Genomic DNA, 15,992 nt, shown 5'->3' with positions numbered 1-15,992 from the left:
GGGGTTGGAGCGGGTGCGCTTCATTTCATGAAGCCTGTGTCAGCTTGGACTTCCTTTGGAGGTGATGTAGTTTATCAGCTTGGAATGATAAGAACTTTGAAACACAGGACTTTTGGCCCTGTAGGCAGAATGTGGCTGTGAATTTGCAGCCTGAGAACAGCCTGACAGATTGGACAGAGCCACAAAAGGCTGGCTGAGCCCCTGGTTACCCTGCTGAATGCTGGGGGGTTTTTTTTTTTGTTTTGTTTTTTGGCTATGGTAGGTCTTCGTCGCTGAGCAGTCTTTCTCTAGTTGCGGTCTGTGGGCTTCTAATTGCGGTAGCGTCTCTTGGTGAGGAGCACCGGCTCTTGGGCACACAGGCTTCATGAGTTGTGGCTCTCGGGCTCTACAGCAAGGCTCAGTAGTTGTGACTCACTGGCTTAGGTGCCCACCTAGCATGTGGGATCTCCTTGGACCACAGATCGAACCCATGTCTCCTGTATTGGCAGGCCGATTCTTTACCACTGAGCCACGAGGGAAGCCTAGAGGACCTTTTTGTATATATTTTAAATTTTGGAAAAACTACATATGTTTATTTGTATTTATATATAAATTGTATATAAGTATATAATCAGTTTCTCAAAAAATTTTAACACTATACAATACACTTACATAGATCCAGGGGAATTCCCTGGCAGTCCAGTGGTTAGGACTTGGTACTTTTAGTGCCGTGGCCTGGGTTCAATCCCTGGTCAAGGAACTAAGATCCCACAAGCTGCTCAGCGTGGCCAAGAACAAAAACCAGATACAAAATACTTTTTGAGACTAGACTTTTTTCGGCTGTAAAGCAATGTAGGATTTTTTTTTTCTAATACAGAAAATGCAAAGCAGTGAAATCAGTCATAATTTTATAGTTTTGGTGTATTTCTTTCCTGAATCTTTTTAAAAAATTCATACATTATTTACATAATTGTAATTTTTTTTCATTTGACTATAATGAGGGAGTTCTTTGGGAGGGAGACCCCAACACCCCCCTTTATGTGGATTGGTCCACGTAAGAGACCACATAAAGGGAGCAGAGGGTGGGAGTGGGATGCAGGCAGGGAAGCCCAGAGCCCAGGCCAGGAGCTGAGACCCAGCGGCCAGGGTGGGGGCAGGAAGGAGCACTGGTCGTACAGTCTGACGGACCTAGGGTTTGGGGGCCTGATCGCTCTTTGTAAAAAGTGAGGTTAGTAAGTTCCCTGTTGGTGGTTCCCATTGAGACTTAAAGGAAATAATTTGAAGTTGACCAGCCTGCATACTGGGCTTCCCTCATAGCTCAGTTGGTAAAGAATCTGCCTGCAATGCAGGAGACCCCGGTTCGATTCCTGGGTTGGGAAGATTCACTGGAGAAGGGATAGGCTACCCACTCCAGTATTCTTGGGCTTCCCTTGTGGCTCAGCTGGTAAAGAATCTGCCTGCAATGCAGGAGACCTGGGTTCGATCCTGGGTTGGGAAGATCCCCTGGAGAAGGGAAAGGCTACCCACTCCCGTATTCTGGCCTGGAGAATTCCATGGACAGAGGAGCCATGGGGTCGCAAAGAGTCCGACACGACTGAGCGACTTTCACTCAGCCTGCACGTTTGGCCTGTTTTAATCACGGTGCAGCATTGGACGTTGTCTTGTAACGGTGGGAGCCTTTTTAAAGTTAATACTCATTTTTTGGCTGCACCAGGTCTTAGTTGGTGCAGGTGGGATCTAGTTCCCTGACCAGGGACTGAACCCGGGTTCCCCTGCATTGGGAGTGAGGACTTTTAGCCACCAGGCCACCAGGGAAGTCCCCGGTGAGAGCCTTTGAAAGCTTTGGGCAAGGAAGAAGATGGAAGAAGTGGAGGTTTTCTGAGCATTAACACGCTGCTGTGGAGGGAGCGTGGACACGAGCCCGGGGCTGTTTCCTGCAGTGGAAAGGACTGACAGTTGAGAGACTGATGGAGGGAGAGAGCGAGAGAGAGAGACATTCTAGAGGAGTGACCCCCAGGATTCGGGGATGGGCTGGTTGTGGGGAGGGCTGGGTATCTTGCTTTTGTCCATTGATTTTTATTGACTCACATTACAGTGCTTCTCTCCCTACTCACTGCTGTGTTCTTTCCCTTGCAGGAGCCTGTGTGAAATGCAGCAAGGGGGTGTTTGGGGCCGGCCAGGCCTGCCAGGCCATGGGGAACCTCTACCACGACGCGTGCTTCACCTGTGCGGCCTGCAGTGTGTGTGTGTGTGTGTGTGTGTGTGTGTGTGTGTGTGTGTGGAGGGGTGGGGGGCCCAGGGTGAGGAACAGGAGGAGTGAGGAAAGGAGGAGATGGAAGAGCATCCTTCCAGGAGACACGTGGCCCATGTCCCTGCGTGGTCCTGCGGGAAGGCAGGACAGCGTCCTCTAGAAGAGGGGCTGGTACTGTTAGCTTAAGGCCCATCAGAGTACCAGGCACTGCCTGGCGCGCACTCTGGTGTAGCTGAGCGATCCCTAATAACATCAGAGGTCTCAGAAGAGTCGGGAGGAGAGCGCTGGGATTCACTGTTGTCTGCCCTCTTGTCATTTATCTCCCTCACTGTGGGGACCAGCCAACCAAAAGGTGATTCAGCAGTTACCCCAGTGTGAAGCGGGGTCCCTTCTTAGCTCTTTTGCCCTGATCTTTCATCTGGAGGCTGCTGTTTGAGTGAAGAGTGTGGGTGTGTGTGTGAATGCACGCCACACACGAGTGGGTTCCTCTTAGCAATATGTGTGGGTGCCTCTTAGCAACACCTCTGGGTATTTTTGTATTGCTTTGCGGACGTTATGCCTAAAACATCAAATCAAGAGACCAGGCCTGTGCTCAGCTCAGACTGCTCATTGAACGAATGGCAAACACAGTGGAAGATTCTAACACATTGGAGGTTGTTTGTTAAGTCTGACCAAGTCATGAATTATGCTTGTTTCATGCTATCTACCAAAGATTAATTTTGAGGAGCGTTTTTGAAAAATGTTCCGCCAACATTCTCCAGTTTTGCCCTGAGGCTGACAGCCGTCAGTTAAAAGAAAACATTACAACAAAGCCCAAAGAGTGTCTAGGACAAAGGGGTCCTTAGTCCTGACTTTTCATTAGAATCACCGGGGTGGTGTTGGGGACGTGGAGAGATTTTGAAAGCTAGTGATGCTATGGCCTTTCCCTGGCCAGCACAATCGGAAGCTCTAGGTCTGGGGTTTCTAGAGTGGGGCGTGCGAGATTTATTAGCTCCTCAGGTGACTCCCAGACATGGCCAGACTGAGCCCCTGGGATTCGTGCCCGGCTCCTCATTTTAGGAGCCTCCAGAAATGGGAGGGTCTTTGTCACCTGATTGTGGCACAGCCCTTGCAAGCCTCGGGGCTCCCAGTCTGACGTTCCCTGGGTTGGCATGGGCCTGCCATGTCTTGACGACACAGCCCTGGTTCCCAGCCTCAGGCTTCATCCTCACTTAGGTTTTCCATAAAACACGTGCCTAAGAGTTTCCACCTTGATCAGTATTCACCTTTGTAGGGAAAATTGTGAAAGACTTTGAGATGGATTGGGCTTCCTCGGCAGCTCAGCTGGTAAAGAATCTGGCTGCAATGCAGGAGACCTGGGTGTGATCCCTGGGTCAGGACGATCCCCTGGAAACGGGAAAGGCTATCCTCTCCAGTATTCTGGCCTGGAGAATTCCGTGGACTGTATAGTCCATAGGGTGGCAAAGAGTCGGACACGACTGAGCGACTTTCACTTCACTTCACTTGAGATGGATTACACATCTCCTAGCATCCGCAGTGGGAATGTAGGACTCCCCTGGTTATCAGATTCCCTGGGTCTCTGGGCCTTTCCTTGCCTTTGAGCCGTAAGTTGTAAAATCTTGATGGCAAAGCCTGTGGTTCTTGTCCACAGCTCTGCAAACTGTGTCTGGTGGCGACTGACCAGTTTCGGCATCTGTTAAGCAATTTACGTCAGCATTTCTGATGGCCGCATCTAGATGGTTCTTCCCTGTCTCCCAGGTGTAACACCTTATCGTGTGTGCGTGCTCACTGAGTCATGTCTGACTCTTCGAGACCCCAGAGGCTGTAGCCCACCAGGCTCCTCTGTCCATGGAATTTTCCAGGCAAGAATACTAGAGTGGGTTGCCATTTCCTTCTCCAGGGGATCTTCCCACCCCAGGGATTGAACCCACATCTCTTACATCTCCTGCATTGGCAGGCACATTCTTTACCGCTGAGCCACCTGGGAAGCCAATCACATCTTATTGGTCTCTCATTAATTGATGAATTAAATAAAATTTTTGACCTGCGTTGTTGTCTTATTTTTAAAGAGTTGTGATCATGCCTTCTTTTAAAAATGATCTCAGACTCTTGGCTCCTGCCACTGTTTCTTGATATTTGCTCTATCTTCCAGGAAAAGAGAAAATAAATATTGAGCAGAGGCTGTGTTTATACCTCAAGCAATTACCATTTGAACTAGAAAGTCCTTGGGGGCCAAAGGCTATTGTTGAGTCCATTGGTTCCGCCAGTGGCCGCTTGACTAGCTGGCAGTTCCTCAATCAGTTTATTTTGAAATGAAGGCAGATACGCACACTTGAGACGACAGCTGCTTTGGGATTGTGCTTGCTCTCGCATTTAAGGCCCTGTGGTCTGTCTCTGTTTCATTGCTTCCTACTTTCTTATTACAGTCTGACTGAATTTCTCCCTTCCACATTCGCCCCTGTAAACCCCTCTCCACACCCACTGCAGGCATTTAAATTCAGTCCTGCCTTTAGCACCCGCCCCAGTGCCTCCTCCCCCAGGAAGCCTTCCGTGTTTTCTGAGCAGGAAGGAGCCTTTTCTCCTGAACTAGGCACACCCTGCCTTCTCACATAAACCATGAACCACTCTCTCTGCAGTTCCAGTGCCAGCAAACCAGGCCTCAGGACAGAGTGTGGTGGCACTCCTGTTGTGGGTAAACACGCGGCTTCCTCCCCACTTGCAGGGGGCGGTTGGAGACCCAGGCACGTGCCTGAGCAGCTTCTCGTGGACGCCAGCAGTGGTTAACTTTGTTCAGTTAACTTGCTGCTGCCGGTGAATGCTTTCAGCGGAAGGTGGTGCCAGGGTGCCCCGCATCCTGGCTCTGCGGGTCTTCGAGTGTGTTTCCATGAGCCTTGGCGTGTGGACGCAGCACAGCAGGGGCCAGGCTCATCCGCTCCGTCCCCGACTTTGTTGGTGGAAGAGAAAAATGGGGTCAGAGAGGGGAAGGGCCTCTCTCGAGGCTGAAAACTGAGCGTTTGGGCTGAATCCATGGCTTCTAAATCTAGATTAGGTTAGCCTTGAACATGTGTTTGGTTGGTTAAAGTGTATGTGATAAGTGTGTTTTTTTTCCATACTTGTGTGTGTGTTTGTTTCCTCATTTCGTTTATGAAAATAATCTGGCTTGAAACACCATTGTGATGTGTTTCTGTAGGTACACACACATGCGTGCACACACCTGCACTCTCACACACTCGCTTCTTGGGTCTTGTTGATACTTTATCGAAACATAATGCTGGCATCTTGTTGAGCTCTCACGCACTTACAAGGCAAGGCCAAGGCCTGATAGATTTGACCATTAGAGATAAAACGAGCTACTTCTAGGTTCAGACAATTTATTCCCTTCGTGAGCAACAGAAAGGGCCTGTCAGAGGGGCCTCTATCCCTCTCGCACACCCCGGAGAGGACGACACTGAGACAGAAGGGCCAGTGGCTGCCGTGTGAGTTCTGGGGTGCTCAGCAGCCAGTCCTGGACAAGCTGCCTGGTCATGTGGTCCGTAGCCGCCTTCCTATCCCAAGGTGTCTACACGCAGACAAACCTCTTGCCTCTGGATGGTGGAAGTTCCCCATCTGCCAACAGGCAACAATGTCTAGTTCATTTTTAGTGTGGGAACAACATGACAGCCACAAAAAGTTTCAAAGACAGAAACCCGTCTTGTTATCATTCTCTAACAGGTATTTTCCCTTCTAGATTTTGTCCACATTTATACGCATTTTTTAGAGTTGTCTTGTACACCGATATTGTATCCTTTCCGATTTAACGTTGTGGCATACATTCACCCATGTCTCTGTCATCTTTGTAATAACAGTGATAATTTTGTTAGTTACACCGTTACATTCGTTACGTTAGTGGTCATTTTACTAGTTTTAAAATAAATCGTTTTATGTTTAATAATTTTAATAGTTACATGGTTGTCAGCTGAGCCGTTCGACAGTTTGATGGCACAGGGCACGTCTGGGGTTTCTTGTTGGTTTAATTTGTATTGGAGTAGCGTTGCTTTGCACACCAATGAGTCAGCCACACACGCGCACATTACACATGGCTCCAGCAAGTGTCTCTGTGCCTGTGTGTTTTTCTCCCTCTAGTGAGTCGTTTCCTTGGAGTTGGTTCCCAGAAGCAAGCCTTCAGGGCACGAGGCGTGGGCGTTTATGTGGTTTGTTAAAGTTCTTTCTTAACAGGCTCCTCCAGCGGTGGGTATGTTTGGTTGCCATGGAGATGTGTGCAGTGGGTCTCCCTCTCCCGCAACGGGCTCTGCCCACCCAAGCTGGATGCTCTCAGGAGCTGTGGGCACAGTTGGGTGGAGGGAGGGCACGGCCTTGGCCGGCAGCCACATGCCGCGTGTCTGGACACCTTGTGTCAAGTGGCCAGTCCGAGGAGAAGCTGGCGCCTGTGTGGGGCTCGAGAGAGGCTGAACAAGAAGGAAGAAAAAGTTTGCTGGGCTTGTGGAGTCAAGTGAAGTCTCCTTGGCACCTTCCAGAAGAAACTATGAGGCAGAGAGAAGTCCAGACTCTGTGTCCTCACCCCAGGCTGTTTTAGGTCCAGAAAGTAAGCTTTTGTTCATCTTGTAAAGACTAAATAAATTCCACCCTGGAATCATGGGTGAAACCAGTTTCCTGGTTCACAGCCCCTACTATTTTTCAGTAGGGATTTTGTGTGGATTAGAAAATAATGGACTAGATAAGAGATGCTCCTGTCCAGAAGCCCATGGACCATGAGGGTGCCCTGGTCTTGGGGGCAGGCAGTGCCAAGGCCAATGAGGAATATGCCCAGCGTGGGCCTGAGCTCAGAGGAGGGCGGATGGGGTCCCCTCCCGGGACAGGGCTGAGGTGTGCAGGTCATGGCCAGAGCAGGTGACTGAGTGTTGTGTTCCTGGACGGAGGCATGCATTGTGATCTGCCAACCGTCCCTGAGGGAAGATACACAGCAAAACTAAGAATGTGTGCCACTGCCCATCCCACCTGCCCAAACCCAAACGTCCATGCTTGCTGAAGGTAGTGAAGGGGTTGTTTGGTGAGATCTCACACCTTTATTTAGACCCCGCCTGGGAAAGTGGCTTCCCAGGCGGCTCAGTGGTAAAGAATCTGCCTGCCAATGCAGGAGACTAGGGTTCGACCCTGGGTCAGGTAGATCCATTGGAGAAGGGAATGGCAACCCACTCCAGTATACTTGCCTGGAGAATCCGCATGGACAGAGGAGCCTGGTGGGCTCCAGTCCACAGGGTTGCAAAGATTCAGACGTGACTTGTCAACTAAACATCTGGGGAACTCTGTCTATAGAGTTAGAGTCTATAGAGTCATCTATAGGCTAGAGTCTGAACTGAGGACACTAGAAAGTGCCAATCCATTCCTTTGAGTAAATGAAACAACTAGAAATAAGCCCAGATTTGTGGGACAGAGGTTCTTAGTGAATAAATCAGAGACTGATGATTTATCCACCAGGAAGGTCACAGCTGAAGTACCAGAAGGTCCTTGGAGGGTGTTTCGTTTCTGTTAGTCATATCCAACTCTTTGCAACCCCATGGACTGCAGTATGCCAGGCTTCCCTGTCCTTCACTAGCTCCCAGAGTGTGCTCAAACTCATATCTGTCGAGTCAGTGATACTATCTAACCATCTCAGCCTCTGTAGACCCCCTTCTCCTCCTGCCCTTAATGTTTCCCAGCATCAGGGTTTTTTCTAATGAGTCAGCTCTTTGAATCAGAGGGCCAAAGCACTGGAGTTTCAGCTTCAGCATCAGTCCTTCCAATGAATATTCAGGGTTGATTTCCTTTAGGATTGACTGGTTTGATCTCCTTGCTGTCCAAGGGACTCTCAAGAGTTTTCTCTAGCACCACAGTTCAAAAGTATCAATTCTTCAGTGCTCAGCCTTCTTTATGGTCCAACTCTCACATCTGCACATGACTCTTGGAAAAACCATAGCTTTGACTAGACAGACCTTTGTTGGCAAAGTGATGTTTCGTTGACTTTGTATATGCCGCCTCACCAACCCAGCTTTCGGAGATGTCCAGACTCTGAAATAGTCGAGCCTGAATTAGGGAGGTCTCTCTTTAACTCATGGCAGGCCTGCTTTCTTAAGAGTCATCTCAGTATTTATAAGTAATTCACAGGTAAGCTTTCTAGCTTACTGTCGGCCTGCCCCTGCCCCAAGCCCTCCACCTGCTCACTGAATCAGCGTATCAACCCCGAGTGAGTTCAGCATTGTTATTACTCTCATTTCACGGATGAGCAGAGGCTTGGAAAGTTGAGTTTCCTTCTGGTTCGTTATATTGATGTTAAATAACCTGGTTGACAATGGAAACCAGGACCGTGTGGACGCACAGCCCTTGATCGCAGCCACTGTATCTAATGAGCTCTGCTTAGAGAGACACGGGGTCTCGCCGTGACATCTCAGGTTCAGTTCCACCTGGGTGCTGTGTGACAGCAAAGATTGGGTTCGGGGATATTTTCAGTGTGTGAATGCAGAGGAGTGGCCTGGTACTTGGAATAGGGGAGTCAGAATTCGGTAGCGGGTGTGATGCACCCATAGGAGAGGAATGGATTAAGGGCTTTCATTAGAGGTCTGTTCCTCCTTAGGCCCTTTGATCCCTGAGTTTTCTGAGCTGCTGAGTCATTCCCAATATTTCTCATCACATTCAGCATTGGCGCGTGAGCTGAATGAGTCAGCTGGATCTCGGGGAAAAGCTGAAGATCAAGAATGTGAGAAAGGGAGAGTGGGCAGATAACAAAGGGAGCCAGTGGGCGAGGGCAGAATCAGGAAACCACCAAAATAGACAGAGCTGAACAAAGGGCTGCAGGGGTCAGAGGAGAGGCTTTTACTTTGCGCGTCGTCACAGAGTCACGTGTCCCTCTCCAGCAAATCCCCTTCTGCTGCATGCAGCAGAATTGGGAGCAGGCTTGGTTTCCCAGAGCAGACTCTGTTGCTGCCTTCCGAGGCCATGATGTCCTCGACAGCGGGAACGCGTCAGCTTCTTTGTGCCTGGGACACGAAAGGAGTCTGGGACTTCTAAGCCACGTTGTGAGGGTAACTCCAGTGCGACCTGTGTCATTAATTGCCACATCCGCATTACAAGCACCTGATACTTGCACACGCATGGTTGGGGTGGAAATCTGCACCCGTTCCCTCAGTAAAACCAGACCAAAGGTGAGCCCTGGTGGTACCCAGGGTCTCCTCAACTCTAAAAGCAGAGTGTAGGATGCTCTGACACGCAGCGGGGCTCACTGCATCCTAATTAACACACAGTATTGCAGTGAGTGCCAGAATCCCGGGGAGTGAGAGCTTTTACAGAAAACTGAGCTTTATGCTTCCATCACAATCACTGCTTGGGTCTCCTTGGTGATCTCATCCTGCTAACAGCATCTCCTCTCTCTCAAATATTCCATCTCTCAAATGTTCTTTTATACTTCTGTCCCCCACTCTGGCCCTGTGATGGTTAATTTTATGTGTCAACTTGACTGGGCCACTGGGCGCCCAGATTTTGGCCTAACGATAGTACCGGGATGACAGACCCGTGTGAGTATGCGTGCGTGCTAAGTCGCTTCAGTCGTGTCCACTCTTTGCGGCCCTATGGACCATAGGCTGCCAGGCTGCTCTGTCTGCAGGATTCTCCAGAACTGACATTATTTGTTTTGTTTTGGGGGTTATGGGTGATTTTCTTCTCCCACGTGTATTTTTTTTTTTTTTTACAGTGTGACTATATTGCCCTTGTGATGTATAAAGTGCTAAAAACAATAAACGTACTGATTGTTTCTTACTGATAAGTGAACTATGGTTTGGGGAGTAGAGACTTGCAGTGTCCAGTATGGTAGTCAGCAGCTACATGTGGCTATTTAAATGGAAACTGCGTTAATTAAAATGAAATAAAGGTTTTAATCCCTCAGTCACGCTAGCCGCATTTCAAGTGCTCAGAAGTCATCCCGGCGCTTGCTTTTATGTTCTGTTTCTCCCATTTAGGAGTATGTCTCACGCTCCTTCCTCGTCGCCCTGTGGTCTTCTGAAGCATCTGCCGCATACGATTCTGTTGACTTGATGTTTCAAAGCTAGTGTGACCTTCCTGCCAGTTAAGGTTTAAAGGGGAAGAGAACCCTCACCACGGGGGCCAGGCGTGGATCCTGTGGTTGGCTTTTCAAGGCACCGCTGGGGCCCCGGCCAGCCTGGGAGTCTGGCAGATCCAATGCCTGGGCAGAGAGTTTGGGCAGCAGTGGCCACCACTGGGGGGTTTGGTTGTCTGGGTCCCCCACGGGGGGAAGACCCTCTCTGTTCCCCCTAACCGCCTCAGGTCCTGTCGGCTGCCCTGCCCAGCCCCATCCACACAGCTGGCCTCTGAGCACAGCTGCGAGGGGACCATTCCCCAGCTCAGCCACTTCTTCTCATAACATCATAGTCTGATTCCTTTACTTGATGCTGAGCACATTGCTCCACGTGGTTCCAGCCCCTTTCTCATCCGCTCTGTTGCCACCATCTCCTCCACCCCATGTCCCTGGGAACCACCAGCCGCACTGAACGTCACCCACCCCTTTCCTACCCCTGTGTCTCCCGCTTCATCCCCACAGGTGCTCATCGCTCTCTGAGCGGTGTCCTCCACTGCAGTCTCTGTGTGGCCCCTCGGGTACAGGCATCCTGTCCATCTCAGGAGCACCATACCTGTGTTGGGTGTGAGGAAATATGATTAGATTGAAACTGTTTGCAGGGTCTGTGCCTCCCCCTCTGAGGTTGGTTTTGGGAGAATGGGGACAGTGTTTAACTGATCTTGATTCTTCCCTTGATCTGCCACCTTTACTATAAGGCAGAGCATACAGTTAGCACTGAGGGGATATCGGGGGGCATAACGGTGGCACTTAGCCCTGCTCCCCACCCCCATCCCTCTAGCCCTAAGCAACCTCTCCTCTATAGAGCTGCCTATTCTGGATGTTCCATATCAATAGATTCGTAGGTATGTGGTCTTTTGTAACTAGCTTCTTTTGCTAATACTTAGCATCACATTAGCCAGAGTCAACTACGCTGTGGTGTGTATCAGAACTTCATCACTCTTCGTGGCTGAATAATAGCCCATTGTACAGATGGACTGCATTTTGTCCATTCATCAGTCAGTGGATCCTCCTTTTCACGTTTTGGCCGTTTGCTGCTGTGAGGATTCCTGTGCGTGTTTTTGTGTGGACATATTTGTTTTCAGTTCTCCGGGATAGATACCTAGGAGTGGAACTGGTGGGTCATACGGTAACTCCGTGCTCACCTTTTTGAGGAACCGTTTTGCAAAGTGGCGACACCATTTCACATTCCCACCAGCGGCGTTTGAATGTTCCAATATCTCCACATTTCCTGCCAGCACCTGTGATATCTGAATGATTCTGACCGTCCTGGTGAGTGTGACGTTGAACCTCAGTGTGGTTTTGATTTGCATTTCCCTGATGACCAGTAATGTGGAGCATTCTTTTCATGGGCTTGTTTGTATGTCTTATTTGGAAAAAATCTATTCAGACCCTTTACCCATTTTTAGTTGGGTTATTTGTCTTTCTATTATTACATTTAATAGTTCTTTGTATGTTCTTCATATAAATCTATCATATATAATTTGCCAATATTTTCTCTTATTCTGTATACCATTGTTTCTCTTTCTTGATATTATTATTTCCAGCACAAAGATTTTTAAATTTTGATATAGTCTAATTTATCTGTTTTTTCTTTTGTTTCTTGTGGTTTTGGTGCTTCATCTAAGTAAACATAGCCCTATCAAAGATCACAAAGATTCATGCCCATTTGTTCTTAAGAGTTTTATAGTTTTCGTTGTTAGGTTGAACTCTTTGATCCATTCTGAGTTCATTTTTGTATGTGGTGTGAGGCAGAACTTCAAATCCATTCTTTTGCCTGTGGACAGCCAGTTTTCCCAGCACCGTCTGTTGAAAAGACCAGTCTTTATCAATTGGATTGTCTTGGGATAGTCATCAAAAATTAACTGATGCTAAATGTTAGGGTTTACTTATGTTCTTTCAATTTTATTCCATTGTGCTAATCAATTATCTTTTAAAGAGATTTAACTAATAAGAAAAAAATCAGTTACTGTTTCTGGTCCTCTTTATTCCTTTGTTTAGATCCAGGTTTTCATCTGGTTCTGTTTTCTTTCTCCTTGAAAGACTTAACTTTTTTTTTTTTTGGTAGTGCCGATCTGCCTGTAAAGAATTCTTTCAGCTTTTGAATGTCTGAATTCATTCTTACTTCACACTGGTTTTAAAAGATATAAGGCCTTTTATAATGGTTATAAAAGATATAAATTGTCCTAAAATATATAAATAGAAATATATATATATTTTCTGGGTGTATAATTCTAGGTCGATAGCTTTTTATTTCATCTTTAAAGATGTTGTTTCGCTGTCTTCTTGCTTGCCTTGTTTTCAATGAGAAATCCAATGCGACCTTTATCTTTGTCTTTTTGTATGTAACGTCTTTTTCCTTAGATTAAGGTTTTCTCTTTGTCATTGATTTTGAGAAATTTGATCATGATGTCCCTGGTGTACTTTTCATGCTTCCTATGCTTGAGATTTGCTGAACTTTTTGGATCTGTGACTTGATAGTCTTCATCGAATTTGGAATATTTTTAGCCATCATTTCTTCAAATTTTCTGCCATTCTCCCCTCGAGCCTCCACTTCAGGGACTCAGTGGTCCCTTGGTTTGGCATATATATATATTTTTTTTGTTTCTCCCCACCCCACACACTCTAGCTTGAAGGATCTTAATTCCACACCAGGGGTTGAATCAATGCCCTTGGCAGTGAAAGCACCACGTCCTAACTGCTAGACTGCCAAGGAATTCCCATTTTGGCACCTTGAAGTTGTCCCATGGCTCACTTCACGGCCTTTTCATTTCTCAAATTCTTTTCCTCTCTGTTGCATTTCGGACAATTGCTGTGCTTTTAATGTCAATTGCTGTGCCTTTAATTGCAAGAGATAGATTTTATCTCTTGCAATGTGTAATCTGCATTTAATTCAGTGTCTGTCTCATCTCTGACGTACTTTTCATCTCTACCAGTTCAGTCTAGGCCTCTTAATATCTTCTGGGTCGCTGGTTAACTTTGGGGGCAAAGTTACTTACTGTTACATGGAATAGAACAACAGTAACTTGTCCTTCTTTACTAATTCTAATGTCTGTGTCAGACCTGGGTTGATTTCCACAGATGGATTGTTTTCTTCATTATGGGATGTGTTTTCTTGCTTCTTTGCCTACCGAATCATCTTTGATTGGAAGCCACGCATTGTAAACCATACCTTATTGAGTCCTGGGTATTTTTACATTCTGTTAAATCTTCTTGAGCAGTTAAATATTCTGGGGTGCAGATAAGTTACTTGGAAACAGTGATCCTTTCTAGGGTGGTTTTTGGTATTTGCTAAGTGAGTTTATGGCAGACCTCAGTTCAGTTCAATCACTCAGTCGTGTCTGACTCTTTGCGACCCCATGGGCTGCAGCACTTCAGGCCTCCCTGTCCATCACCAACTCCCGGAGTTTACTCAAACTCCTGTCCATTGAGTCGGTGATGCCATCCAACCATCTCATCCTCTGTCATCCCCTTCTCTCGCCTTCAATCTTTCCCAGCATCAGGATATTTTCAAATGAGTCAGTTCTTCACATCAGGTGGCCAAAGTATTGGAGCTTCAGCATCAGTCCTTCCAATGAATATTCAGGACTGATTTCCTTTAGGATAGGCTGGTTGGGTCTCCTTGCAGTCCAAGGGACTCTCAAGAGTCTTCTCCAACACCACAGTTCAAAAGCATCAATTCTTCGGTGCTCAGCTTTCTTTATACAGCAGACCTCAGTCTAGGGTTAACTATTCCCTCCAACACAGGGCACAACCTTACTCAGCGTCGCCTGGATTATTATGCATCCTCCCAGTCTGTCTGCTGGGAATCGACCGTTTCCGGCCCTTGTGAACATCAGGCACTGTTCTCTCTCATCCTTCTGGATGTCTTTCGGCCCCAGCTGTGGTTATTTTCTTCACACGCCTGTGCTGATCTGTGCTCTGCTAAATCCTCCAAGGAGACCCTCTGCGAAGCTCCGGGATTTTTTTTTTTTCTGTGCAGCGTTCTCTTCCCTGACCCAGATGATGATGGTCTGGAAGAATGGACATGGAAAACAAGAAGAGAATGGATTTGTAAAACTGTAAGAAAAACATAAAAAGGACTCCGGAGCAGAGATTTAGAAGAGGATTGGAGTGTGGAGTGGGCTGCTCGAGAGTGTGGTCCTCGACCAGTGCCGGCCAGTAGGACAGAAGCACAGACATGGAGGCTTTTCCTAACCAACAGACATTGAACACTTTCATAACAACTTGACAAAGCAAATTGGGGCTTGGATTTCATATGTTTTCATTTCCCCACATTATTATATTTTATGAGAAAATAAGTCTGGCAGATGGAAATTAAAAACAAAACCCCCAAGACTTGGCCCTTGACCACAGAAAAACTGAGAAAGCAGCAGTGATCTGGAGGTTTTGGACAAAGAGGGAGATGGAGGTGGAGGTGATTTTTTTGCTTCAGAAACTGAAGGTTTTCGATGGGATCCTGGCAACAGTGACTTACGGCACATGCTGGGCCCGCTGTCATCCCTAATCGGTCCTCTCCACTGTACCGAAGGCACCCAGGGGTGTAGGTGATTGGCCAGCCTCTCACTGCTGGGAAGTAGAAGCCGAGGACCCCAGCCTGAGTGCTTTTCCAGTTTTCTCTTGCTGCTTTGTTCCTCGTCCCACTGGGCCGGCGTGAGCCTATGGAATCCAGGCGGACTGTTCGTCGGAACCCAGCCAATTTGCTTGGTTTCTTTCTGTTGCTTTGTTACTGGCAATGCCTTCTAACAGTTAACCTGTTCTGAAAAAGCTGTTTGAAGAAGTAGATCAGATAGACCTCTGTGAATGATGCAGGTGCTCCGTAGCTGCCCCGGTCACAAGTGGCCTCCGGGGACTTGGAATGTACTTGTTCAAATACTTGAACTGATTTTTTTTTTTTTTTTTTACAAAAGTTTATTCTTAAATGTACAGTAGGTTCCAAGACAACATTTAATTCTAGCTACAGGTGGCAACAGCTGTTACGGCAGCGAATCCTGATGTTTACACAGGAATGGAACTAAGGCTCATCATCGCCCCGGCACAAGGAATAGCTTCCTTTCTGCCGGATTTCTTAATTCCACAGGTGGCCGGGGGGCCTTTCCCCGAGGCCTTTGCCCTTTGCTTTTAGCTCCTCGAGTTTCTTCTGCTTCTCCTCCTGTTTGTGCTTGAACGCCTTGTCTTCCTTGTCCACCCTCGAAGCCTGATGTGACGCCTGCCCCTCCTTCCCCAGACCCTGCTTGAGGAAGCTTGAACTCTTCTTTTTTTTTTTTGAGCAGACGTTTTTATTTTATTATGCATTGAAACATTGTTCTCGTTTGGTCGCTGAGTCTGTCCAACTCTTTCGCGACCCCATGGACTATAGCCTGCCAAGCTCCCCTGTCGATGGGATTTCCCAGGCAAAAATATTGGAGTGGGTTGCCATTTCCTCCTCCTGAACTGAATTTTAAAAAAGAATTTCACTGTTCTGGGTCTTCACTGTTGCATGGGCTTTTCTCTAGTTGCATTGAGCGGGGTGCACGGGTTTTTCATTGCAGTGGCTTCTCTTGTGGAGCACGGGCTCCAGGGTGCACAGGCTTCAGTCGTGGTGGCACACGGGCTTAGCTGCCCTGCGGCACGTGGGATCTTCCCGCATCAGGGATCGAACCC

At 47.7% G+C, this 15,992-nt stretch overlaps 1 protein-coding gene across 1 annotated transcript in view; it reads left to right on the top strand.

Annotated features, from left to right (window-relative positions):
- Nucleotides 1–15,992, top strand: part of LIMD1 (LIM domain containing 1) — a 78,323-nt gene that overhangs the window by 33,610 nt on the left and 28,721 nt on the right. Inside the window, exon 2 of the mRNA XM_070360413.1 lies at nucleotides 2,116–2,217. Coding sequence (XP_070216514.1) covers nucleotides 2,116–2,217 — 102 coding nt within the window. The remainder of the gene's footprint in view (nucleotides 1–2,115; nucleotides 2,218–15,992) is intronic.

This window comes from Bos mutus, chromosome 22 (assembly GCF_027580195.1).
Source record: "Bos mutus isolate GX-2022 chromosome 22, NWIPB_WYAK_1.1, whole genome shotgun sequence".
Lineage (NCBI taxonomy): Eukaryota > Metazoa > Chordata > Mammalia > Artiodactyla > Bovidae > Bos > Bos mutus.
Note: the sequence above shows the minus strand (reverse complement) of the source record. Positions and strands in the feature narration are given on the sequence as shown.